Raw genomic sequence first — 22,757 nt, 5'->3', positions numbered from 1 at the left:
TATAAAATGGTGCTGTCTGGTTTGCTTGATATAAGGAATTTGAAATTATTTATACTTTTACCTTTGATACTTAAGTATATTTAAAAACAAATACTTTTAGACTTTTACTCAAGTAGTATTTTACTGGGTGACTTTCAAGTTATCTTTACTGTTACTCATGTATGACAATTTAGTATTTTTTTCAGCACTGGACACACACACGCACATACACACACACACAGCATAGCAGTCTTGTTTAGCAGTCTTGTTTAGCAGTCTTGTTTAGCACTCTTATTTAGCAGTCTTGTTTAGCAGTCTGATTTAGCAGTCTTGTTTAGCAGTCTGATTTAGCAGTCTTGTTTAGCAGTCTGATTTAGCAGTCTTGTTTAGCAGTCTGATTTAGCAGTCTTGTTTAGCAGTCTTATTTAGCAGTCTTGTTTAGCAGTCTGATTTAGCAGTCTTGTTTAGCAGTCTGATTTAGCAGTCTGATTTAGCAGTCTTGTTTAGCAGTCTGATTTAGCAGTCTTGTTTAGCAGTCTGATTTAGCAGTCTTGTTTAGCAGTCTGATTTAGCAGTCTTGTTTAGCAGTCTTATTTAGCAGTCTTGTTTGGCAGTCTTATTTAGCAGTCTTGTTTAGCAGTCTTGTTTAGCAGACTGATTTAGCAGTCTTGTTTAGCAGTCTTGTTTAGCAGTCTTGTTTAACAGTCTTGTTAAGCAGTCTTATTTAGCAGTCTTGTTTAGCAGTCTTGTTTAGCAGTCTTGTTTAGCAGTCTTATTTAGCAGTCTTATTTAGCAGACTGATTTAGCAGTCTTGTTTAGCAGTCTGATTTAGCAGTCTTGTTTAGCAGTCTTGTTTAGCAGTCTGATTTAGCAGTCTTGTTTAGCAGTGTTGTTTAGCAGTCTGATTTAGCAGTCTGATTTAGCCGTCTGATTTAGCAGTCTTGTTTAGCAGTCTTGTTTAGCAGTCTGATTTAGCAGTCTTGTTTAGCAGTCTGATTTAGCAGTCTTGTTTAGCAGTCTGATTTAGCAGTCTTGTTTAGCAGTCTTGATTTAGCAGTCTTGTTTAGCAGTCTTGTTTAGCAGTCTGATTTAGCAGTCTTGTTTAGCAGTCTGATTTAGCCATCTTGTTTAGCAGTCTGATTTAGCAGTCTTGTTTAGCAGTCTGATTTAGCAGTCTTGTTTAGCAGTCTTGTTTAGCAGTCTTGTTTAGCAGTCTGATTTAGCAGTCTTGTTTAGCAGTCTTGTTTAGCAGTCTTGTTTAGCAGTCTGATTTAGCAGTCTTGTTTAGCAGTCTTGTTTAGCAGTCTGATTTAGCAGTCTTGTTTAGCAGTCTTGTTTAGCAGTCTTGTTTAGCAGTCTTGTTTAGCAGTCTTGTTTAGCAGTCTTGTTTAGCAGTCTTGATTTAGCAGTCTTGTTTAGCAGTCTTGTTTAGCAGTCTTGTTTAGCAGTCTTGTTTAGCAGTCTTGTTTAGCAGTCTTATTTAGCAGTCTTATTTAGCAGTCTTGTTTAGCAGTCTTGTTTAGCAGTCTGATTTAGCAGTCTTGTTTAGCAGTCTTGTTTAGCAGTCTGATTTAGCAGTCTTGTTTAGCAGTCTGATTTAGCAGTCTTGTTTAGCAGTCTGATTTAGCAGTCTGATTTAGCAGTCTTGTTTAGCAGTCTGATGTACGAGTCTTGTTTAGCAGTCTGATTTAGCAGTCTTGTTTAGCAGTCTGATTTAGCAGTCTTGTTTAGCAGTCTGATTTAGCAGTCTTGTTTAGCAGTCTGATTTAGCCATCTTGTTTAGCAGTCTGATTTAGCAGTCTTGTTTAGCAGTCTTGTTTAGCAGTCTTGTTTAGCAGTCTTGTTTAGCAGTCTGATTTAGCAGTCTTGTTTAGCAGTCTTGTTTAGCAGTCTGATTTAGCAGTCTTGTTTAGCAGTCTGATTTAGCAGTCTGATTTAGCAGACTGATTTAGCAGTCTTGTTTAGCAGTCTTGTTTAGCAGTCTGATTTAGCAGTCTTGTTTAGCAGTCTTGTTTAGCAGTCTTGTTTAGCAGTCTTGTTTAGCAGTCTTGTTTAGCAGTCTTGTTTAGCAGTCTGATTTAGCAGTCTTGTTTAGCAGTCTTGTTTAGCAGTCTTGTTTAGCAGTCTTGTTTAGCAGTCTTGTTTAGCAGTCTTGTTTAGCAGTCTTGTTTAGCAGTCTTGTTTAGCAGTCTTGTTTAGCAGTCTTGTTTAGCAGTCTTATGGCATTGGGGTTGCTGTTCAGGGTCTTGTTTGTTCCAGACTTGGTGCATCGGTACTGCTTGCAGCGCGGTAGCAAAGAGAACAGTCTATGACTTGAGTGGCTGGAGTCTTGGACATTTTTAGGGCCTTCCTCTGACACCGCTGTTTCTTACACTGCTGTTCCTCCGCGGGACAACACACACACACTCAGCGACAGGCGTGACGGCAATTAGAATCACACACACACACACACACACACACACACACACACTCTTCCTCTTTCTCTACATGTACACAAACCGCTCATGGTCACCAATTGTCATCCATCTCACTGTGATGATGTGTGTGTGTGTGTGTGTGTGTGTGTGTGTTTGTGTGTCTGATTCTGCGTGCCGTTACGCCTGCCACTGAGTGTGTGTGTGTTGTCTAGCGGAGGAACAGCAGTGTAAGAAACTTTGGTGTAAGCAGGCGAGAGGACTTATTGTTGACTATGCAAGAAATCCCAGACATGATCCACTAATCCTAACAGCCATCCTATAATCACTTCCTCCTCTTTTAACTTTAGAAGGAGGTAATGGAGGATGGCTTTCTCCTTCTGCTCTCTCCCTCTGCCTCTCTCTCTCTTTCTGCTTTTACTTTTGCTCTCTCGCTCAACCCCCTCATCTCCCTTTCTCTCTATATCTCTCTCACCCTCTCTTTCTCTCTATTTCTCTCTCTCCCTCTTACCCTCCAATATCTCTCTTAGTTGCTCTCTCCTTTTTGCCCTCGCCCCTTCTCTCTTACTGTTATTTAATGGTCAGACCCTCTCTCTCTCAGTCTCCCCCTACAGGAGGCTGTAATAATCGTGGTGTTCTCTCTCTGTCTCCCTCTACAGGAGGCTGTAATAATCGTGATGTTCTCTCTCAGTCTCCCTCTACAGGAGGCTGTAATAATCGTGGTGTTCTCTCTCTCAGTCTCCCTCTACAGGAGGCTGTAATAATCATGGTGTTCTCTCTCTCAGTCTCCCTCAACAAGAGGCTGTAATAATTGTGGTGTTCTCTCTATCTGTCTCCCTCTACAGGAGGCTGTAATAATCATGGTGTTCTCTCTCTCTGTCTCCCCCTACAGGAGGCTGTAATAATCATGGTGTTCTCTCTCTCTGTCTCCCTCTACAGGAGGCTGTAATAATCATGGTGTTCTCTCTCTCTGTCTCCCCCTACAGCAGGCTGTAATAATCATGGTGTTCTCTCTCTCTGTCTCCCCCTACAGCAGGCTGTAATAATCGTGGTGTTCTCTCTGTCTCCCTCTACAGGAGGCTGTAATAATCATGGTGTTCTCTCTCTCTGTCTCCCTCTACAGGAGGCTGTAATAATCATGGTGTTCTCTCTCTCTGTCTCCCCTACAGCAGGCTGTAATAATCATGGTGTTCTCTCTCTCTGTCTCCCCCTACAGCAGGCTGTAATAATCATGGTGTTCTCTCTCTCTGTCTCCCCCTACAGGAGGCTGTAATAATCATGGTGTTCTCTCTCTCTGTCTCCCTCTACAGGAGGCTGTAATAATCATGGTGTTCTCTCTCTCTGTCTCCCCCTACAGCAGGCTGTAATAATCATGGTGTTCTCTCTCTCTGTCTCCCCCTACAGCAGGCTGTAATAATCATGGTGTTCTCTCTCTCTGTCTCCCTCTACAGGAGGCTGTAATAATCGTGGTGTTCTCTCTGTCTCCCTCTACAGGAGGCTGTAATAATTGTGGTGTTCTCTCTGTCTCCCTCTACAGGAGGCTGTAATAATCATGGTGTTCTCTCTATCTGTCTCCCTCTACAGGAGGCTGTAATAATCTTGGTGTTCTCTCTATCTGTCTCCCTCTACAGGAGTTTGTAATGATCGTGATGTTCTCTCTGTCTCCCCCTACAGGAGGCTGTACTAATCGTGATGTTCTCTCTATCTGTCGTCTCCTACAGGAGTTTGTAATAATCGTGATGTTCTCTCTGTCTCCCCCTACAGGAGTTTGTAATAATCGTGATCTTCTCTCGGTCTCCCCCTACAGGAGTTTGTAATAATCGTGATGTTCTCTCTGTCTCCCCCTACAGGAGTTTGTAATGATCGTGATGTTCTCTCTCTCAGTCTCCCTCTACAGGAGGCTGTAATAATCGTGATGTTCTCTCTATCTGTCGTCCCCTACAGGAGTTTGTAATGATCGTGATGTTCTCTCTATCTGTCATCCCCTACAGGAGTTTGTAATGATCATGATGTTCTCTCTATCTGTCGTCCCCTATAGGAGTTTGTAATGATTGTGGTGTTCTCTCTGTCTCCCCCTACAGGAGGCTGTAATAATTGTGGTGTTCTCTCTCTCTGTCATTCCCTACAGGAGTTTGTAATAATCATGGTGTTCTCTCTGTCTCCCCCTACAGGAGTTTGTAATGATCGTGGTGTTCTCTCTGTCTCCCTCTACAGGAGGCTGTAATAATCATGGTGTTCTCTCTATCTGTTCTCCCCCTTCAGGAGTTTGTAATGATCGTGATGTTCTCTCTCTCAGTCTCCCTCTACAGGAGGCTGTAATAATCGTGATGTTCTCTCTATCTGTCGTCCCCTACAGGAGTTTGTAATGATCGTGATGTTCTCTCTCTCTGTCGTCCCCTACAGGAGTTTGTACTGATCGTGATGTGCTCTCTATCTGTCGTCCCCTACAGGAGTTTGTAATGATCGTGATGTTCTCTCTGTCTCCCTCTACAGGAGGCTGTAATAATCATGGTGTTCTCTCTATCTGTCGTCCCCTATAGGAGTTTGTAATGATCGTGGTGTTCTCTCTGTCTCCCCCTACAGGAGGCTGTAATAATCATGGTGTTCTCTCTATCTGTCGTCCCCTATAGGAGTTTGTAATGATCGTGGTGTTCTCTCTGTCTGTCGTCCCCTACAGGAGTTTGTAATGATCGTGATGTTCTCTCTCTCTGTCTCCCCCTATAGGAGTTTGTAATGATCGTGGTGTTCTCTCTGTCTCCCCCTACAGGAGTTTGTAATGATCGTGATGTTCTCTCTGTCTCCCCCTACAGGAGTTTGTAATGATCGTGATGTTCTCTCTGTCTCCCTCTACAGGAGGCTGTAATAATCATGGTGTTCTCTCTATCTGTCGTCCCCTATAGGAGTTTGTAATGATCGTGGTGTTCTCTCTGTCTCCCCCTACAGGAGGCTGTAATAATCATGGTGTTCTCTCTCTCTGTCGTCCCCTACAGGAGTTTGTAATGATCATGATGTTCTCTCTATCTGTCGTCCCCTACAGGAGTTTGTAATGATCGTGGTGTTCTCTCTGTCTCCCTCTACAGGAGGCTGTAATAATCGTGATGTTCTCTCTGTCTCCCCTACAGGAGTTTGTAATGATCGTGGTGTTCTCTCTGTCTCCCTCTACAGGAGGCTGTAATAATCGTGATGTTCTCTCTGTCTCCCCCTACAGGAGTTTGTAATGATCGTGGTGTTCTCTCTGTCTCCCTCTACAGGAGGCTGTAATAATCATGGTGTTCTCTCTATCTGTCTCCCTCTACAGGAGGCTGTAATAATCATGGTGTTCTCTCTATCTGTCGTCCCCTACAGGAGTTTGTAATGGTTGTGATGTTCTCTCTCTCTGTCGTCCCCTACAGGAGTTTGTAATGATCGTGATGTTCTCTCTGTCTCCCTCTACAGGAGGCTGTAATAATAATGGTGTTCTCTCTCTCTGTCGTCCCCTATAGGAGTTTGTAATAATCATGGTGTTCTCTCTCTCTGTCGTCCCCTATAGGAGTTTGTAATAATCATGGTGTTCTCTCTCTCTGTCTCCCCCTACAGGAGTTTGTAATCATCGTGGTGTTCTCTCTGTCTCCCCCTACAGGAGTTTGTAATGATCGTGGTGTTTGGTCTGGAATACGTTGTGAGGGTTTGGGCGTCCGGCTGCTGCTGTCGCTACAGAGGATGGCAGGGGAGACTACGCTTTGCCAGGAAACCCTTCTGCATCATAGGCAAGACGCTGTGTTTGTGTTTATCTGTGTATTCAAGTGTGTGTCTGTTCACCTACAAGTTAATGTTTATCAGGTTTTCAGGTTTTTCTTTAGTCCTGTTCACACTGGGTTGATTGGTTGATTGGTTGATTACATTTATTTGTTAATAAAAAGTAGCAGTCTGCTCCAGCCAGAGACAACATTACAGGCTGAGCGTGTGTACTGAATATGCATGTGTGTGTACTGAATGTGTATTTGCGTGTACATATCCATGCAGTGTAGCTTCAATACCCCCTCTCTCTCCTATCTTTCTTTTTTCTTCCCCCTCTTCTTTCTTCCCCTTCTTCTCTTTCTTCCCCTTCTACTCTTTCTTCCCCTTCTTCTCTTTCTTCCCCCTCTTCTTTCTTCCCCTTCTTCTCTTTCTTCCCCCTCTTCTTTCTTCCCCTTCTTCTCTTTCTTCCCCTTCTTCTCTTTCTTCCCCTTCTTCTCTTTCTTCCCCTTCTTCTCTTTCTTCCCCTTCTTCTCTTTCTTCCCCTTCTTCTCTTTCTTCCCCTTCTTCTCTTTCTTCCCCCTCTACTCTTTCTTCCCCTTCTTCTCTTTCTTCCCCTTCTTCTCTTTCTTCCCCTTCTCTTTCTTCCACTTCTTCTCTTTCTTCCCCTTCTTCTCTTTCTTCCCCCTCTTCTTTCTTCCCATTCTTCTCTTTCTTACCCCTCTTCTCTTTCTTCCCCCTCTACTCTTTCTTCCCCCTCTTCTTTCTTCCCATTCTTCTCTTTCTTACCCCTCTTCTCTTTCTTCCCCTTCTCTTTCTTCCCCTTCTTCTCTTTCTTACCCCTCTTCTCTCTCTTCCCATTCTTCTCTTTCTTCCCATTCTTCTCTTTCTTCCCCTTCTTCTCTTTCTTACCCCTCTTCTCTTTCTTCCCCTTCTTCTCTTTCTTCCCCCTCTACTCTTTCTTCCCATTCCTCTCTTTCTTCCCCTTCTTCTCTTTCTTCCCCTTCTTCTCTTTCTTCCCCCTCTTCTTTCTTCCCATTCTTCTCTTTCTTCCCCCTCTTCTTTCTTCCCATTCTTCTCTTTCTCCCCCCTCTTCTTTTTCTTCCCCCTCTTCTCTTTCTTCCCCCTCTTCTTTCTTCCCATTCTTTTCTTTCTTCCCCCACTTCTCTTTCTTCCCCCTCTACTCTTTCTTCCCCCTCTACTCTTTCTTCCCCCTCTACTCTTTCTTCCCCCTCTTCTCTTTCTTCCCCCTCTTCTCTTTCTTCCCCCTCTACTCTTTCTTCCCCCTCTACTCTTTCTTCCCCCTCTACTCTTTCTTCCCGCTCTACTCTTTCTTCCCCTCTACTCTTTCTTCCCCTCTACTCTTTCTTCCCGCTCTCTTTTCTTCCCCCTCTTCTTTCTTCCCATCTCTCTTTCTTCCCCTCTCTTTCTTTCTTCCCGCTCTACTCTTTCTTCCCCCTCTTCTTTCTTCCCCCTCTTCTTTCTTCCCATTCCTCTTTCTTTTCTTCCCCCCTTCTTCTCTTTCTTCCCCTTCTTTCTTCTTCTTTTCTTTCTTCCCCCACTCTTCTTTCTTCCCATTCTTCTCTTTTTCTTCCCCCTCTTCTTTCTTCCCATTCTTCTCTTTCTCCCCCTCTTCTTTTTCTTCCCCCTCTTCTCTTTCTTCCCCCTCTTCTTTCTTCCCCTCTTCTTTTCTTTCTTCCCCCCTTCTCTTTCTTCCCCTCTACTCTTTCTTCCCCCTCTACTCTTTCTTCCCCCTCTACTCTTTCTTCCCCCTTTCTTCCCCTCTACTTTTCTTCTCCCCTACTTTTTTCCCCCTCTACTCTTTTTTCCGCCTCTACTCTTTCTTCCCCCTCTACTCTTTCTTCCCCCTCTTCTTTCTTCCCCCTCTACTCTTTATTTCCCCTCTTCCCTTTCTTTCCCCTCTTCTCTTTCTTCCCCCTCTATACTCTTTCTTCCCCCTCTACTCTTTCTTCCCGCTCTACTCTTTCTTCCCCTCTACTCTTTCTTCCCCTCTACTCTTTCTTCCCCCTCTACTCTTTCTTCCCCCTCTACTCTTTCTTCCCGCTCTACTCTTTCTTCCCCCTCTAGTCTTTCTTCCCCCTCTTCTTTCTTCCCCCTCTAGTCTTTCTTCCCGCTCTACTCTTTCTTCCCCCTCTTCTTTCTTCCCCCTCTACTCTTTCTTCCCCCTCTTCTTTCTTCCCCCTCTTCTCTTTCTTCCCGCTCTACTCTTTCTTCCCCTTCTTCTTTCTTCCCCCTCTACTCTTTCTTCCCCCTCTACTCTTTCTTCCCCCTCTTCTCTTTCTTCCCCCTCTTCTATTTCTTCCCCCTCTACTCTTTCTTCCCCCTCTTCTTTCTTCCCCCTCTACTCTTTCTTCCCCCTCTTCTTTCTTCCCGCTCTTCTTTCTTCCCCTTCTACTCTTTCTTCCCCCTCTACTCTTTCTTTCCCCTCTTCTCTTTTTCCCCCCTTCTTCCCTCCATAGACTTCATAGTGTTTGTGGTGTCCTTGGCGGTGATCGCAGCGGGCACCCAGGGGAACGTCTTTGCCACCTCTGCCCTGCGCAGCATGCGGTTCCTCCAGATCCTCCGGATGGTACGCATGGACAGACGAGGAGGCACCTGGAAACTACTGGGCTCTGTGGTCTACGCCCATAGCAAGGTGGACACACACACACAGACATACGCACACACACACAGACACACGATGGTGATGATAATGATGATTATGATGGAAACAACCATGATTAGTGATATGCAGTTAAAGCTAAATGAGGGTGTGAATAAGAGACTATACGACCACCAGGACACACACACGCACACACACACACGCACACGCACACACACACACACCTGGTTCAGTTTAGTGGAAAACTGCTGAGCTCAGCAATGTGTTGTCCCGTAGTTTGTCAATTCTAATGACCGCAATGTTGCTGTTGCTCTTTCAAACACAGGCACGGATACACAAAAAATGAACACACACACACACACACACACACACACACACACACACACACACACACACACACACACACACACACACACACACACACACACACACACACACACACTGTCCAGCCATGATGAGGCTGGTGATGATTGTCATGCTGATGGATTGGGATGTGTCAGCAAGGCAACAGACCTCAACAATACTGAGTTGGCTATGCATAACTAAAACCAACCCAGAGGCCAGATATGAAGATGATGATGGTCCTGCTCTCTAATGTCTGGCATTTATTGATTCATCTTAATTAATGTTAATGATGGTTTTGAAGATAATGATAATGACTACCGCTCTCTCTTCCTCTCTCTCTCTTCCTCTCTCTCTCTCTCTCTCTCTCTCTCTCTCTCCTCTCTCTCTCTCTCTTCCTCTCTCTTTCTTCCACTCTCTCTCTCTTCCTCTCTCTCTCTCCACTCTCTCTCTCTCTCTCTCTCTCTCTGTTTCTCTCTCTTCTCTTCTCTCTCTCTCTCTCTCTTCTCTCTCTGTTTCTCTTTCTCTCTCTTCTGTTTCTCTCTCTCTCTCTCTTTCCTTTCTCCCTACTCTCTCTCTTCTCTCTTCTCTCTCTCTCTCTGTCTCTGTCTCTGTCTCTGTCTCTGTTCTCTCTCTCTCTCTGTTTCTCTGTCTCTGTTTGTCTCTGTCTCTGTCTCTTCTTGTCTCTTCTCTCTCTCTCTCTCTCTCTCTCTCTCTCTCTCTCTCTCTCTCTCTCTCTCTCTGTCTCTCTGTCTCTCTGTCTCTCTCTCTCTCTCTCTCTCAGGAGCTGATTACAGCGTGGTACATTGGTTTCTTGGTCCTGATCTTTGCCTCCTTCCTGGTCTACCTGGCAGAGAAAGACGTCAACACAGAGTTCAACACCTACGCAGACTCCCTCTGGTGGGGAACGGTCAGTACTGCTTAGACCACACAGACCCATTGACTTGGGTACAAATGTCCCTCTCTACAATTTAACACTCACCAATAAAAAACAAGGCATCTCTTTTACCCTGCATTCATTATAAATCAATACCCTATGTGTGTATGTCTCTGTGTGTGTGTTTGCTTGCATGTGTGTGTGTGTGTGTGTGTGTTTATGTGTGTGTGTTTCTACACCCAGATAACTCTCACCACCATCGGCTACGGTGACAAGACACCCCGCACCTGGTTGGGGAGACTTCTGGCTGCCGGCTTCGCTCTCCTGGGCGTGTCCTTCTTCGCCCTTCCTGCCGTGAGTCCTTCTCATTGGTCCACATCACTGTCAGTTCCCTTTCGGGCCAATCAGGGTTGGTCTCATGCCTCTGGCCCTCCCTCTGACCTCTCTCTCAGGGTATCCTGGGGTCAGGCTTTGCCCTGAAGGTGCAGGAGCAGCACAGACAGAAGCACTTTGAGAAGAGGAGGACTCCTGCTGCCAGCCTTATACAGGTGACCACAGATAGCCTCCAATCAATCTGACAAAGGTGCAAACTGAACCCAGCAACAAATTCAGGATGTTTTCCTGTAAGATTGGATGATTTTATTTTGTGGCTAAATGTGTGTGTGTGTGTTTGTGTCTGTGTGTGTATGTGTGTGTGTGTATGTGCGTGTGTGTGTGTGCCTGTGTGTGTGTGTACCTGTGTGTGGCTGTGTGTGTGTGTGTGTGTGTGTGTGTGTGTGTGTGTGTGTGTGTGTGTGTGTGTGTGTGTGTGTGTGTGTGTGTGTGTGTGTGTGTGTGTGTGTGTGTGTGTGTGTGTGTGTGTGTGCGTGTGTTTGTGTGTGCCTGCGTGTGTGTGTGTTCCAGGCTGCTTGGCGTCTGTACTCTACTGATGCTCAGCACTCCTACCTGACAGCCACATGGTACTTCTATGACAGCATGCTTCCATCCTTCAGGTAGGTACTCCTCTCCTCTCCAACAGTGCTGCTGTTATGTGTTGCTACTGATCGACCATTGGATTTAACCATCCCCACTGTACCCATTTGTCTATCATTGGTGTCATTAAAAGGATGAAATGTTTGTTTGGGTAGATGTGACTTAGAATAGCAAGAGTACCTTTCCTAAAAGAATGTGTGTTAGAACGCCGACTGACACGGCTAACCGGTTGAACATAGAGAGAGCATTGTAGGGAGATTATGAGAGGCTGTACAGATTAATTATAGGAACTAGGAGAAAAACACATTTAACCTTATTCATAGACATGGTAGACATGAAACACACACATGCACATGTACACCACAGGAGGTTGGTGGCACCTTAATTGGGGAGGACGGGCTCGTGGTAATGGCTGGAGCGGAATAGGTGGAATGGTATCAAATACATAAAACATGTGGTTTGATGCCATTCCATTTGCTCTGTTCCAGCCATTGTTATGAGCCGTCTTCTCCTCAGCAGCCTCCACTGATGCACACATGCACAAAGATGAGCACTATCCCAGCTATTGAGCTGGTTCTACCAGTAGTGACATGGACATTCTATCCTCCTGATCTAAAATGGTGGGCTGCCCTTTCATACATTTTGTAAGTTACTACACGTTTCTCCAAGCCTCCAAAATGTGAATAACACCGTTGTTTGTTTCTTAAGATTATGTTCTCCTATTTTAACTATTTACATATTCATTTCACAAATTTTGTTTGGTTAAAAAGAGGGGCTTTCATGACTTGTGTCTTTTTTGCTTCTCAACTCTGTGTCCACAGTAACAAGCAAAAGTGTGTTGATGGCGCATTCATATTTGTGACTTGATTTTGATGAATTACATAGGAGTGATCCCCCTCTCTTTAATGTTTTGACTCTTAATTTGACCCTTTTTATGAGTTGTTGTTTTGTCCTTTCTTTCTTTCATTTGTTTTCTAATTTGGGCACGTGGGGTCAGAGAACTGACGCTACTGTTCAGTCACCTTCAGCGACGGCGTAGCGCCAAGAAGGTCCTTCACAACTCCCACCACACCCTGCTGTCTGGGCTACGGCCCTACAGCTCCCCCTACCTGTCAGGGGACAGGTACGCACCACGCAACACACACAGATACATCAACACAATGATACACGACAAACCAATATATAGATACACCCCATACACACACAAACAAACCGTCACCTTCAGTCAGTCACACACAATTGAACAAAATTGTGGTATTCTGTTCAGTACATTGTGGTATTCTGTTCAGTACATTAGGCCCTGTTATTTTGATCATCATTTGTGTCATTAATCATCTAATAAATAATCCACTGGATAAAATGACTGTGGTTCACCAGAGGATACCGCAGGTTTTTACTCCTTAAATCATCAAACTGGTTTATGCTATAAGGAGCATGCAGGCTGCTCTCTGGTCTGTGGTTCCTGTGTGGATGTGCTGTTGTGTATCTAACCACCTGTCACTGATCTCAGACCTGTTTGTAATTAACAGCACCGCCTGCTCCCTCCCTGCCTCTCATTGTCTTTCCTCGTCTGATTCATCCTCATGTCAACTCCATCACCTTCATCCATTCATCCTCTCTCTCTTCCATCATCCCTCTCTCTTCCATGCCATCCCTCCATCAACCCTGTTCTCAGGAAGGCAGAAGTCCCTTGCAGGTTTGTTCTCGTCTTCTGAATGTGTGTATCTCTGCATTCTCTCTGACACATCGAGCTAGGAAGTGGTGCTGTGATCGTACAGGCACGGTTCCAACATGCTAGGAAGTGGTGCTGTGATCGTACAGGCACGGTTCCAACATGCTAGGAAGTGGTGCTGTGATCATACAGGCACGGTTCCAACATGCTAGGAAGTGGTGCTGTGATCATACAGGCACGGTTCCAACATGCTAGGAAGTGGTGCTGTGATCATACAGGCACGGTTCCAACATGCTAGGAAGTGGTGCTGTGATCATACAGGCACGGTTCCAACATGCTAGGAAGTGGTGCTGTGATCATACAGGCACGGTTCCAACATGCTAGGAAGTGGTGCTGTGATCATACAGGCACGGTTCCAACATGCTAGGAAGTGGTGCTGTGATCATACAGGCACGGTTCCAACATGCTAGGAAGTGGTGCTGTGATCACACAGGCACGGTTCCAACATGCTAGGAAGTGGTGCTGTGATCATACAGGCACGGTTCCAACATGCTAGGAAGTGGTGCTGTGATCATACAGGCACGGTTCCAACATGCTAGGAAGTGGTGCTGTGATCGTACAGGCACGGTTCCAACATGCTAGGAAGTGGTGCTGTGATCGTACAGGCACGGTTCCAACATGCTAGGAAGTGGTGCTGTGATCTTACAGGCACGGTTCCAACATGCTAGGAAGTGGTGCTGTGATTCAACATGCTAGGCACGGTTCCAACATGCTAGGAAGTGGTGCTGTGATCAGGCACGGTTCAGGCACGGTGCTCACGGTTCCAACATGCTGGGAAGTGGTGCTGTGATCGTATGCTAGGAAGTGGTGCTGTGATCGTACAGGCACGGTTCCAACATGCTAGGAAGTGGTGCTGTGATCATTCCACAGGCACGGTTCCAACATGCTAGGAATTGGTGCTGTGATCATACAGGCACGGTTCCAACATGCTAGGAAGTGGTGCTGTGATCGTACAGGCACGGTTCCAACATGCTAGGAAGTGGTGCTGTGATCATACAGGCACGGTTCCAACATGCTAGGAAGTGGTGCTGTGATCGTACAGGCACGGTTCCAACATGCTAGGAAGTGGTGCTGTGATCATACAGGCACGGTTCCAACATGCTAGGAAGTGGTGCTGTGATCATACAGGCAAGTGTTCCAACATGCTAGGAAGTGGTGCTGTGATCATACAGGCACGGTTCCAACATGCTAGGAAGTGGTGCTGTGATCATACAGGCACGGTTCCAACATGCTAGGAAGTGGTGCTGTGATCACACAGGCACGGTTCCAACATGCTAGGAAGTGGTGCTGTGATCGTACAGGCACGGTTCCAACATGCTACAGGCACGGTTCCAACATGCTAGGAAGTGGTGCTGTGATCATACAGGCACGGTTCCAACATGCTAGGAAGTGGTGCTGTGATCGTACAGGCACGGTTCCAACATGCTAGGAAGTGGTGCTGTGATCGTACAGGCACGGTTCCAACATGCTAGGAAGTGGTGCTGTGATCGTACAGGCACGGTTCCAACATGCTAGGAAGTGGTGCTGTGATCATACAGGCACGGTTCCAACATGCTAGGAAGTGGTGCTGTGATCATACAGGCACGGTTCCAACATGCTAGGAAGTGGTGCTGTGATCGTACAGGCACGGTTCCAACATGCTAGGAAGTGGTGCTGTGATCATACAGGCACGGTTCCAACATGCTAGGAAGTGGTGCTGTGATCGTACAGGCACGGTTCCAACATGCTAGGAAGTGGTGCTGTGATCGTACAGGCACGGTTCCAACATGCTAGGAAGTGGTGCTGTGATCATACAGGCACGGTTCCAACATGCTAGGAAGTGGTGCTGTGATCGTACAGGCACGGTTCCAACATGCTAGGAAGTGGTGCTGTGATCGTACAGGCACGGTTCCAACATGCTAGGAAGTGGTGCTGTGATCATACAGGCACGGTTCCAACATGCTAGGAAGTGGTGCTGTGATCATACAGGCACGGTTCCAACATGCTAGGAAGTGGTGCTGTGATCATACAGGCACGGTTCCAACATGCTAGGAAGTGGTGCTGTGATCATACAGGCACGGTTCCAACATGGCAGTAGAAAAACAGTAGAGCACAACCCAGCATGACGGCATACATACAATAACATGCCTGTTAATACATACAATAACATGCCATGTTTTCCAAGGTATATGTTTGGTCTTGTCAATATGAACCGGTGATATTTTTTGATACTGTAGATTAAATAGTACTGCATGTACATAAATACATTAATAACACACATTGAAGGCAGTGTGCCTTCCAAGTCAAGAAGACAATGGATATGTGTGGAGCTAATTACTTAGACATTCTGGAAAGGCTGTAGTCTAATCATGGACATACTGAAGTGAACTGCTTCCTATGCATGCACTCTGGCTGCCTACACGACATCCCCAACTCAACACACTCCGTTCACACATCCCTACTCCTTACCTCCCTCCTCAATGGGGTGCTTGTCAATAAATTGACATGGCTTGCTTTCTTTGCCTCCTTTCCTTCGTCTAGTCTGGTCTGAGAAAAAAGGAAGTGTAGGGGAAAGCAATATGTTGGGGGCCAACAGGGACACATGCTTTCACTTGGTATTCCTTAAGTGTGAAAGGAGACTAGGAAAGCCATTTTAGACTGATGAGAGGCAGTACTGGGCTTCCACTCCACTTCACCCTGTCCTCTACTTTTCTTCACCTCCCTCCTCCCATCTTTACCTTTATGATCTCACTACCTCCGTACACCTCTCCTCCTCTCCTCTACTTCTCTCCTCCTCTTCATTCTCACCACCTCTCCTCCTCTTCCTCTCCTCTCCTCTTTTTCCTCCTCTTCCACTTCTCTCCTCCTCTCTCCTCTCCTCCTCATCACCACCACCTCACCTCTCCTCCTCTTCCTTTCCTCCTCTTCCTCACCTCCTCTTCTCCCCTCCTCCTCTCTCCTCCTCATCATCACCACCTCTCCTCCTCTTCCACTCCTCTTCTCCTTTTCTCCTCTTCCTCTCCTCCTCTCCCTCACCTCTCCTCCTCTACCTTTCCTCCTCTTCCTCACTTCCTCTTTTCCTCTCCTCCTCTCTCCTCTCCTCCACTTCCTCACCTCTCCTCTTCCTCACCACATTTTCTCCTCTTCCTCGCCTTTTCTTCTCTTCTTCTCCTCTGCACCCCTCACCTGCTCTCCTCTCTCTTCCTCTTCTCCTCTTCCTCACCTCCCTCTGCCTTGTGTGTCTCCTCAGTCAGCTCGTTTCTAAAAAGCGGAGTCTCTTCCGGATTCACACTGGCCGCAAACAGCAGAGGTATCCACGGTGACAAGCCTGTGCACGGGGCACGTCAGCACGCCCCACCCCCCCGTCTCCCTTTCTCACTCTGCCTGAGGGTCCCAAAGCCTTCTGGCTCAGTGCAGTGTGTGTGTGTCTCTGTAAATGTTTTACTTTTGAGTAAGAAGTTGGTTTTAGCCTCTTCATTGAGCATAGTGGGAAGACACTTGCCATTGCCGATGGTACTCAGGCTAGAAATGGCTGACATTTGGTATATTTGACATGAAATCAAATCAAATCAAAATGTATTTGTCACATGTGCCAAATACAAGTGTAGACCTCACTGTGGAATGCTTACTTACAAGCCCTTAACCAACAGTGCAGTTCAAGAAGTTAAGAAAATATTTACCAAATAAACTAAAGTAAAAATAATAAAATGTAACACAATAACATAAAAATAACGAGGCTATATACAGAGGGTATGGGTACCGAGTAACTGTGCGGGGTTACAGGTTAGAGGTCATTTGTACATGTAGGTAGGGGTGAAGTGACTGTGAATAGATAATAAACAGCGAGCAGCAGCAGTGTACAAAACAAATTGAGAGGGGGGCGGTCAGTGTGACAGTCTGGTAGCCATTTAATTAATTGTTCAGCAGTCTTATGACTTAGGGGTAGAAGCTGTTAAGGAGCCTTTTGGTCCTAGACTTGGCGCTCCGGGACCGCTTGCTGTGCGGTAGCAGAGAAACAGTCTATGACTTGGGTGACGGAAGTCTCTGACATTTTTATGGAGGATGTGGACACCAAGGATCTTGAAACTCTCGACCCGCTCCACTGATGTTAATGGGTTCGGCTCGCCTTTTCCTGTAGTCTACGATCAGCTCCTTTGTCTTGCTCACATTGATGGAGAGGTTGTTGTCCTGGCACCACACTGACAGTTCTCTGACCTCCTCCCTATAAGCTGTCCCATCGTTGTCGGTGATCAGGCCTACCACTGTTGTGTCGTCAGCAAACTTAAGGATGGTGTTGGAGTTGTGTTTGGCCACGCAGTCGTGGGTGAACAGAGAGTACAGGAGGGGACTAACTACACACCCCTGAGGGGCCCCAGTGTTGAGGATCAGCGTGGCAGACGTGTTGTTGCCTACCCTTACTACCTGTGGGTGGCCAGTCAGGAAGTCCAGGATCCAGTGTTTAGTGTTTAGACCCAGGGTCCTTAGCTTAGTGATGAGCTTTGTGGGAACTATAGTGTTGAACGCTGATTTGTAGTCAATGAAAAGCATTTATCACATAGGTGTTCCTTTTGTCCAGGTGGGAAAGGGCAGTGTGGAGTGCGATTGAGATTGCGTCATCTGTGGATCAGTGGGGGCGGTTGGTATCCAGGAGGATGCTGTTGATGTGAGCAATGACCAGCCTTTCAAAGCACTTCATGGCTACTGACGTGGGCGGTAATTATTTAGGGAGGTTACCTTCACTTCCTTGGGCACAGAGACTATGGTGGTCTGCTTGAAACATGTACGTATTACAGACTCAGTCAGGGAGAGGTTGAAAATGTCAGTGAAGACACTTGCCATTTGGTCTGCGCATGCTTTGAGTACGCATCCTGGTAATCCTTCTGGCCCAGCAGTTTTGTTAATGTTGACATGTTTAAAGGTCTTGCTCACATCGGCTACCGAGAGCGTTATCACACAGTCATCCAGAACAGCTGGTGCTCTCGTGCATGCTTCAGTGTTGCCTGCCTCGAAGCGAGCATAATAGGCATTTAGCTCTGGGTAGCTCGCGTCTGGGTTTCCCTTTGTAGTCCTTAATAGTTTATTTAAGCCCTGCAACATCTGATGAGCATTTTAGCCGGTGTAGTAGGATTCAATCTTAATCCTGCATTGACACTTGAGGGCATAGCAGGATTTCTTATAGGCGTCCAGGTTAGTGTCCCGCTCCTTAAAAGCGGCAGCTCTAGCCTTTGGCTCGATGCGGAGGTTGCCTGTAAACCATGGCTTCTGGTTGGAATATGTATGTACGGTCACTGTGTGAACGACGTCGTCGATGCACTTGTTGATGAAGCTGATGACTGAGGTGGTATACTCCTCAATGCCATTGGATGAATCCCAAAACAAATTCCAGTCTGTGCTGTTTTGCTAAAACAGTCCTGTAGCCTAGCATCTGCATCATCTGACCTCTTCTGTTTTGAGCGAGTCACTGGTACTTCCTGCTTTAGTTTTTTCTTGTAAGCATGAGCAATCAGAAGGATAGAATTATGGTCAGATTTGCCAAATGGAGGGCGGGGGAGAGCTTTGTATGCATCTCTGTTTGTAGAGTGAAGGTGGTCTGGGGTTTTTTGTCCTCTGGTTGCACATGTGACATGCTGGTAAAAATGTGGTAAAACTGATTGAAGTTTGCCTGCATTAAAGTCCCCGGCCCCTAGGAGTGCCGCTTCTGGGTGAGCATTTTCTTGTTTGCTTATGGCCTTATAGAGTTGGTTGAGTGTGGTCTTAGGTGGTAAATAGAAGGCTACAAATAGTATAGATGAGAACTCTCTTGGTAGATAGTGTGGTCTACAGCTTATCATACGATACTCGACCTCTGGCGAGTAATACCTTGAGACGTCTTTAATATTAGACATTGCGCACCGGCTGTTATTGACAAAAAGACACACACCCCCAACCCTCGTCTTACCAGACGTAGCTTCTCTGTTCTGCCGGTTTATTACCCTTTCTAGCGCAGGGGTTGCGCAGCGGAACTCCTCGACAACATTCCGCTGAAAAGGCAGTGCGCGAAATTCAAACAAATATTTTTTTAAATATGTGACTTTCACACATTAACAAGTCCAATACAGCAAATGAAAGATAAACATCTTGTTAATCTACCCATCGTGTCCAATTTTAAAAAATGCTTCACAGCTAAAGCACAACATATGATTGTTAGATCACCGCCAAGTCGAAAAAACACACAGCCATTTTTCCAGCCAAAGATAGGAGTCACAAAAAGCAGAAATATGGATAAAATTAATCACTAACCTTTGATGATCTTCATCAGATGACACTCATAGGACATCATGTTACACAATACATGTATGTTTTGTTCGATAATGTGCATATTTATACCCAAAAATCTCAGTTTACATTGGCGCCTTAATGCAGTAATGTTTTGGTTCCAAAACATCAGATGATTTTGCAGAAATACTAATAATAACCATTGATAAAAGATACTAGTGTTATTCACAGAATTTAAGATAGACTTCTCCTTAATGCAAGCGCTGTGATTTTTTTTTTAATTACGGAAAAAGCATAATCTGAGAACGGCGTTCAGAACCCGAAACAGCCAGAGGAATAGCCACCATTTTGGAATCAACAAAGTTAGAAACAACACCATAAATATTCACTGACCTTTGATGATCTTCATCAGAAGGCACTCCCAGGAATCCCAGTTCGACAATAAATGACTGATTTGTTCCATCATTTATGTCCAAATAGTCACTTGTTGTTAGCGTGTTCAGCCCAGTAATCCATCTTCATGAGGCACGAGCATTTCATGCAGACAAAAACTCCAAAAGTTCTGTTACAGTCCCTTAGAAACATGTCAAACGATGTATGGAATCAATCGTTAGGATGTTTTTAACATAAAACATCAATAATGTTCCAACCGGAGAATTCCTTTGTCTTCAGAAAGGCACTGGAACAAGAGGTAACTGTCGGGAGCGCGCGTCATAAGACCAAGGCTCTCTGCCAGACCACTGACTAAAACAGCACTCATGAGCCCCTCCTTTATAGTATTTTTATTTATCCGTTATTTTACCAGGTAAGTTGACTGAGAACACATTCTCATTTGCAGCAACGACCTGGGAAATAGTTACAGTGGAGAGGAGGGGGATGAATGAGCCAATTGTAAACTGGGGATTATTAGGTGACCGTGATGATTTGAGGGCCAGACTGATAATTTAGCCAGGACACCAGGGTTAACACCCCAGTCTTACGATAAGTGCCATGAGATCTTTAATGACCTCAGAGAGTCAGGACACCCGTTTAACATCCCATCTGAAAGATGGCACCCTACACAGGGCATTGGGATATTTTTTTTAGACCAGAGGAAAGAGTGCCTCCTACTGGCCCTCCAACACCACTTCCAGCAGCATCTGGTCTTCCATCCAGGAACTGACCAGGACCAACTCTGCTTAGCTTCAGAAGCAAGCCAGCAGTGGTATGCATGGTGGTATGCTGCTGGCTTGCTGCTAGTAGAATTCTCAAACCAGTTTCAAAAGACAGTTGACATCTAGTGGACGCTGTAGGAAGTGCAACCTCATCCATATCTCAATGTGTACTCGGTAGGCCAAGCTTTGAAAAACTACAAACCTCAGATGTCCCACTTCCTGGTTGGATTTTTCTCAGGTAAGCATATGCCATATGAGTTATGTTATACTCACAGACATCATTCAAACAGTTTTGGAAACTACAGTGTTTTCTATCCAATACTAATAATAATATGCATATGTTAGCATCTGGGACAGAGTAGGAGGCAGTTCACTCTGGGCATGCTATTCATCCAAAAGTGAAATTGCTGCCCCCTATCCCAAAAAGGTTAAAACATTCCTCCAGCTCCAAATGATCCATGTTGTCGTTCAGCCATGACTCGGTGAAACACAAGATATTACAGTTCTTAATGTCCCGTTGGTAGGATTGTAATCGTAGGTTATACATTTTATTTTCCAATGATTGCATGGTAGCAAGCAGAACTGAAGTCAGTGGGAGTTCGCCTACAGATTCTCAAAAGGCAGCCCGAACTGCGTCTTCTTTTCTTTACGATCTGGGCCTGTTCCCGGGACAGCAGTATATCCTTCTTGTCGGACTCGTTAAAGGAGAAAGATTCTTCCAGTTAGTGGAAGTAATCCCATTTCTGAAGTCCATAAGTTATTTTTGGTCATAAGAGATGGTAGCAGCAACATTATGTACAAAATAAGTTTAAAAAATAAGTTACAAACAATGCAAAAAAATGAACAAAATAGCACAATTGGTTACGGGAATGTAAAACGTCAGCCATCCTCTTCGGCACCATCTTGTCCAACTAATATTTACATTTTCTAATTGATCTTTGAGAATATGGGAAACATACACTGCTCTGGCGTAGAAATCTTTGACTGAGCTTTTACTGTGTGAGAGAATGATGGGGTGTTCTGTTCAGAGGATAACTGTGTTAACCATTACCAGTTATCTTGCCTGGTTTTACATTGTTTTTGGTGAACTAGGGGACACATTAAACCATGTGTTGTTTATTGGAGAACAAAGGATATTTCATGGTTCATGTGGATCTAATGTCAGCATTGGCCTTCTCTCACACTTTCAGATTTGACAGACTTTTTAAAATAATATATTTGATATTTTGGACACAAGGTTGTTCCAAAGATCAAATATTTAGAAAGTCACGCATGCTGTTCTCTTAATACAGTTGCATGACCGTTAATTGTTAAGTGCACATTTTTCATGCATGTTTTCTTTGATCAATCCTGCTCTGTAGTGATTTCTGGAGAGAGCATTCAAATGGTCATGCATGCAATGCAATCACATGCGTGTTGTACTTTTGCAAATCTTATCCACTTAACCCAGACAAAAAAATGTCTCTCCCCAAATAGAGTTTTCTCTTTCGTCTGCTAAAATGTTTCTCTCATACTTGCTCAGTATACCGTGCATTTCTTTGGAGGACTCAGCTGTATTCAGCCTCACTTATATGCTTTCCCTCCCAAAGGGCTAACAGTAATTCAACATCTTACTCTGTCCACCCTCCCCTTCTAGGTCAACCTGAGCATTTTAGCTCCAACATATGAAATGCTATTTCCCCTAATGCTCTTTCAGCTATTTAAATATTAACTTAAATGGCAGGCCAGCGCACAAAAAAGGAGTATCTCGGCGTAAACAACAACATGTTTCTAATCGTTCGCTGATGTGTGATGTTGGAAATACTTTGTGACTTTAACATGTTAACATGAGTATACGTCCCAGATGACACCGAGGAGTTATTGTGTTGCCCCCCCACCCACAGTCAGCCAACTATTCAGTAAGTCAGCCAGTCAGCCAGTTAGCCAACCATTTAGTAAGCCAGTCAGTCAGCCTGCCAGCCAGTCAGTCAACCAGTCAGTAAGTAAGTAATTCTGTCATTCAGTCAGTCAACCAGTCAGCCAGTCAGTCAGTCTGTCTCTCCATCACGTCTGTAATCTCCCAGTCTGAATATCTGTCTCTGTTGTTCTCTCTGTCTGCTTTGTTGGTCACTGACTCAGCTCGGTGTGACTGTTTAATGTTTAATGGTAGTCAGTAGCTCCACTATCTAGGTTACTGCTGTCTGTACCTGCTAGCTAACATATTCTAACTCCCTGGCATTGCTCCTCTGCTGATTGGCTAAACTCAGGGTCTAAAACAACTGTATCATTCACTGGACACTATGGACCGACAGTCATGAGATAAATCACACAACAGAACTCTAAGGATGTCCTAAGTGGCAGATAATAGTGGTAGTTCATTCAATAAACATGTGGACACAGGTAAATTGTTCCTTCATTGTTCCAACAGCAGCAAAATAGGTTTTCGAGACCGGATGCGGATGAACAACTCTCGGTCGTCCCAGGCGATCCGGAACAAGGCGTCTCCACTGCCTCCCGGGACCAGTTTCCGCCAGTCGCCCAGCACGGAGAATGTCCCAGAAGCCACCAGTCCCGGGAAGGTGCAGAAGAGCTGGAGCTTCAACGACCGCACGCGGTTCCGCACCTCCCTACGGCTCAAACCCAGACCTCCTGCAGACGGTGGGAATTAGGACTTAACTCACTCTCACCTGCATGCATATATACAGTATATACATCTACAGTGGGGTCTGAAATGATT

General features: G+C 45.3%; 1 protein-coding gene across 1 annotated transcript in view; it reads left to right on the top strand.

Moving 5' to 3' along the window:
- Window positions 1-22,757, top strand: part of LOC118372217 (potassium voltage-gated channel subfamily KQT member 4) — a 152,677-nt gene that overhangs the window by 116,330 nt on the left and 13,590 nt on the right. Inside the window, exons 3-9 of the mRNA XM_052472568.1 lie at window positions 6,013-6,139; window positions 8,588-8,763; window positions 9,857-9,982; window positions 10,193-10,303; window positions 10,402-10,497; window positions 10,853-10,941; window positions 22,449-22,678. Of these exons, the coding sequence (XP_052328528.1) occupies window positions 6,013-6,139; window positions 8,588-8,763; window positions 9,857-9,982; window positions 10,193-10,303; window positions 10,402-10,497; window positions 10,853-10,941; window positions 22,449-22,678 (955 nt within the window). The remainder of the gene's footprint in view (window positions 1-6,012; window positions 6,140-8,587; window positions 8,764-9,856; window positions 9,983-10,192; window positions 10,304-10,401; window positions 10,498-10,852; window positions 10,942-22,448; window positions 22,679-22,757) is intronic.

The sequence above is a fragment of the Oncorhynchus keta genome, chromosome 20 (genome assembly GCF_023373465.1).
Source record: "Oncorhynchus keta strain PuntledgeMale-10-30-2019 chromosome 20, Oket_V2, whole genome shotgun sequence".
NCBI lineage: Eukaryota > Metazoa > Chordata > Actinopteri > Salmoniformes > Salmonidae > Oncorhynchus > Oncorhynchus keta.
Note: the sequence above shows the minus strand (reverse complement) of the source record. Positions and strands in the feature narration are given on the sequence as shown.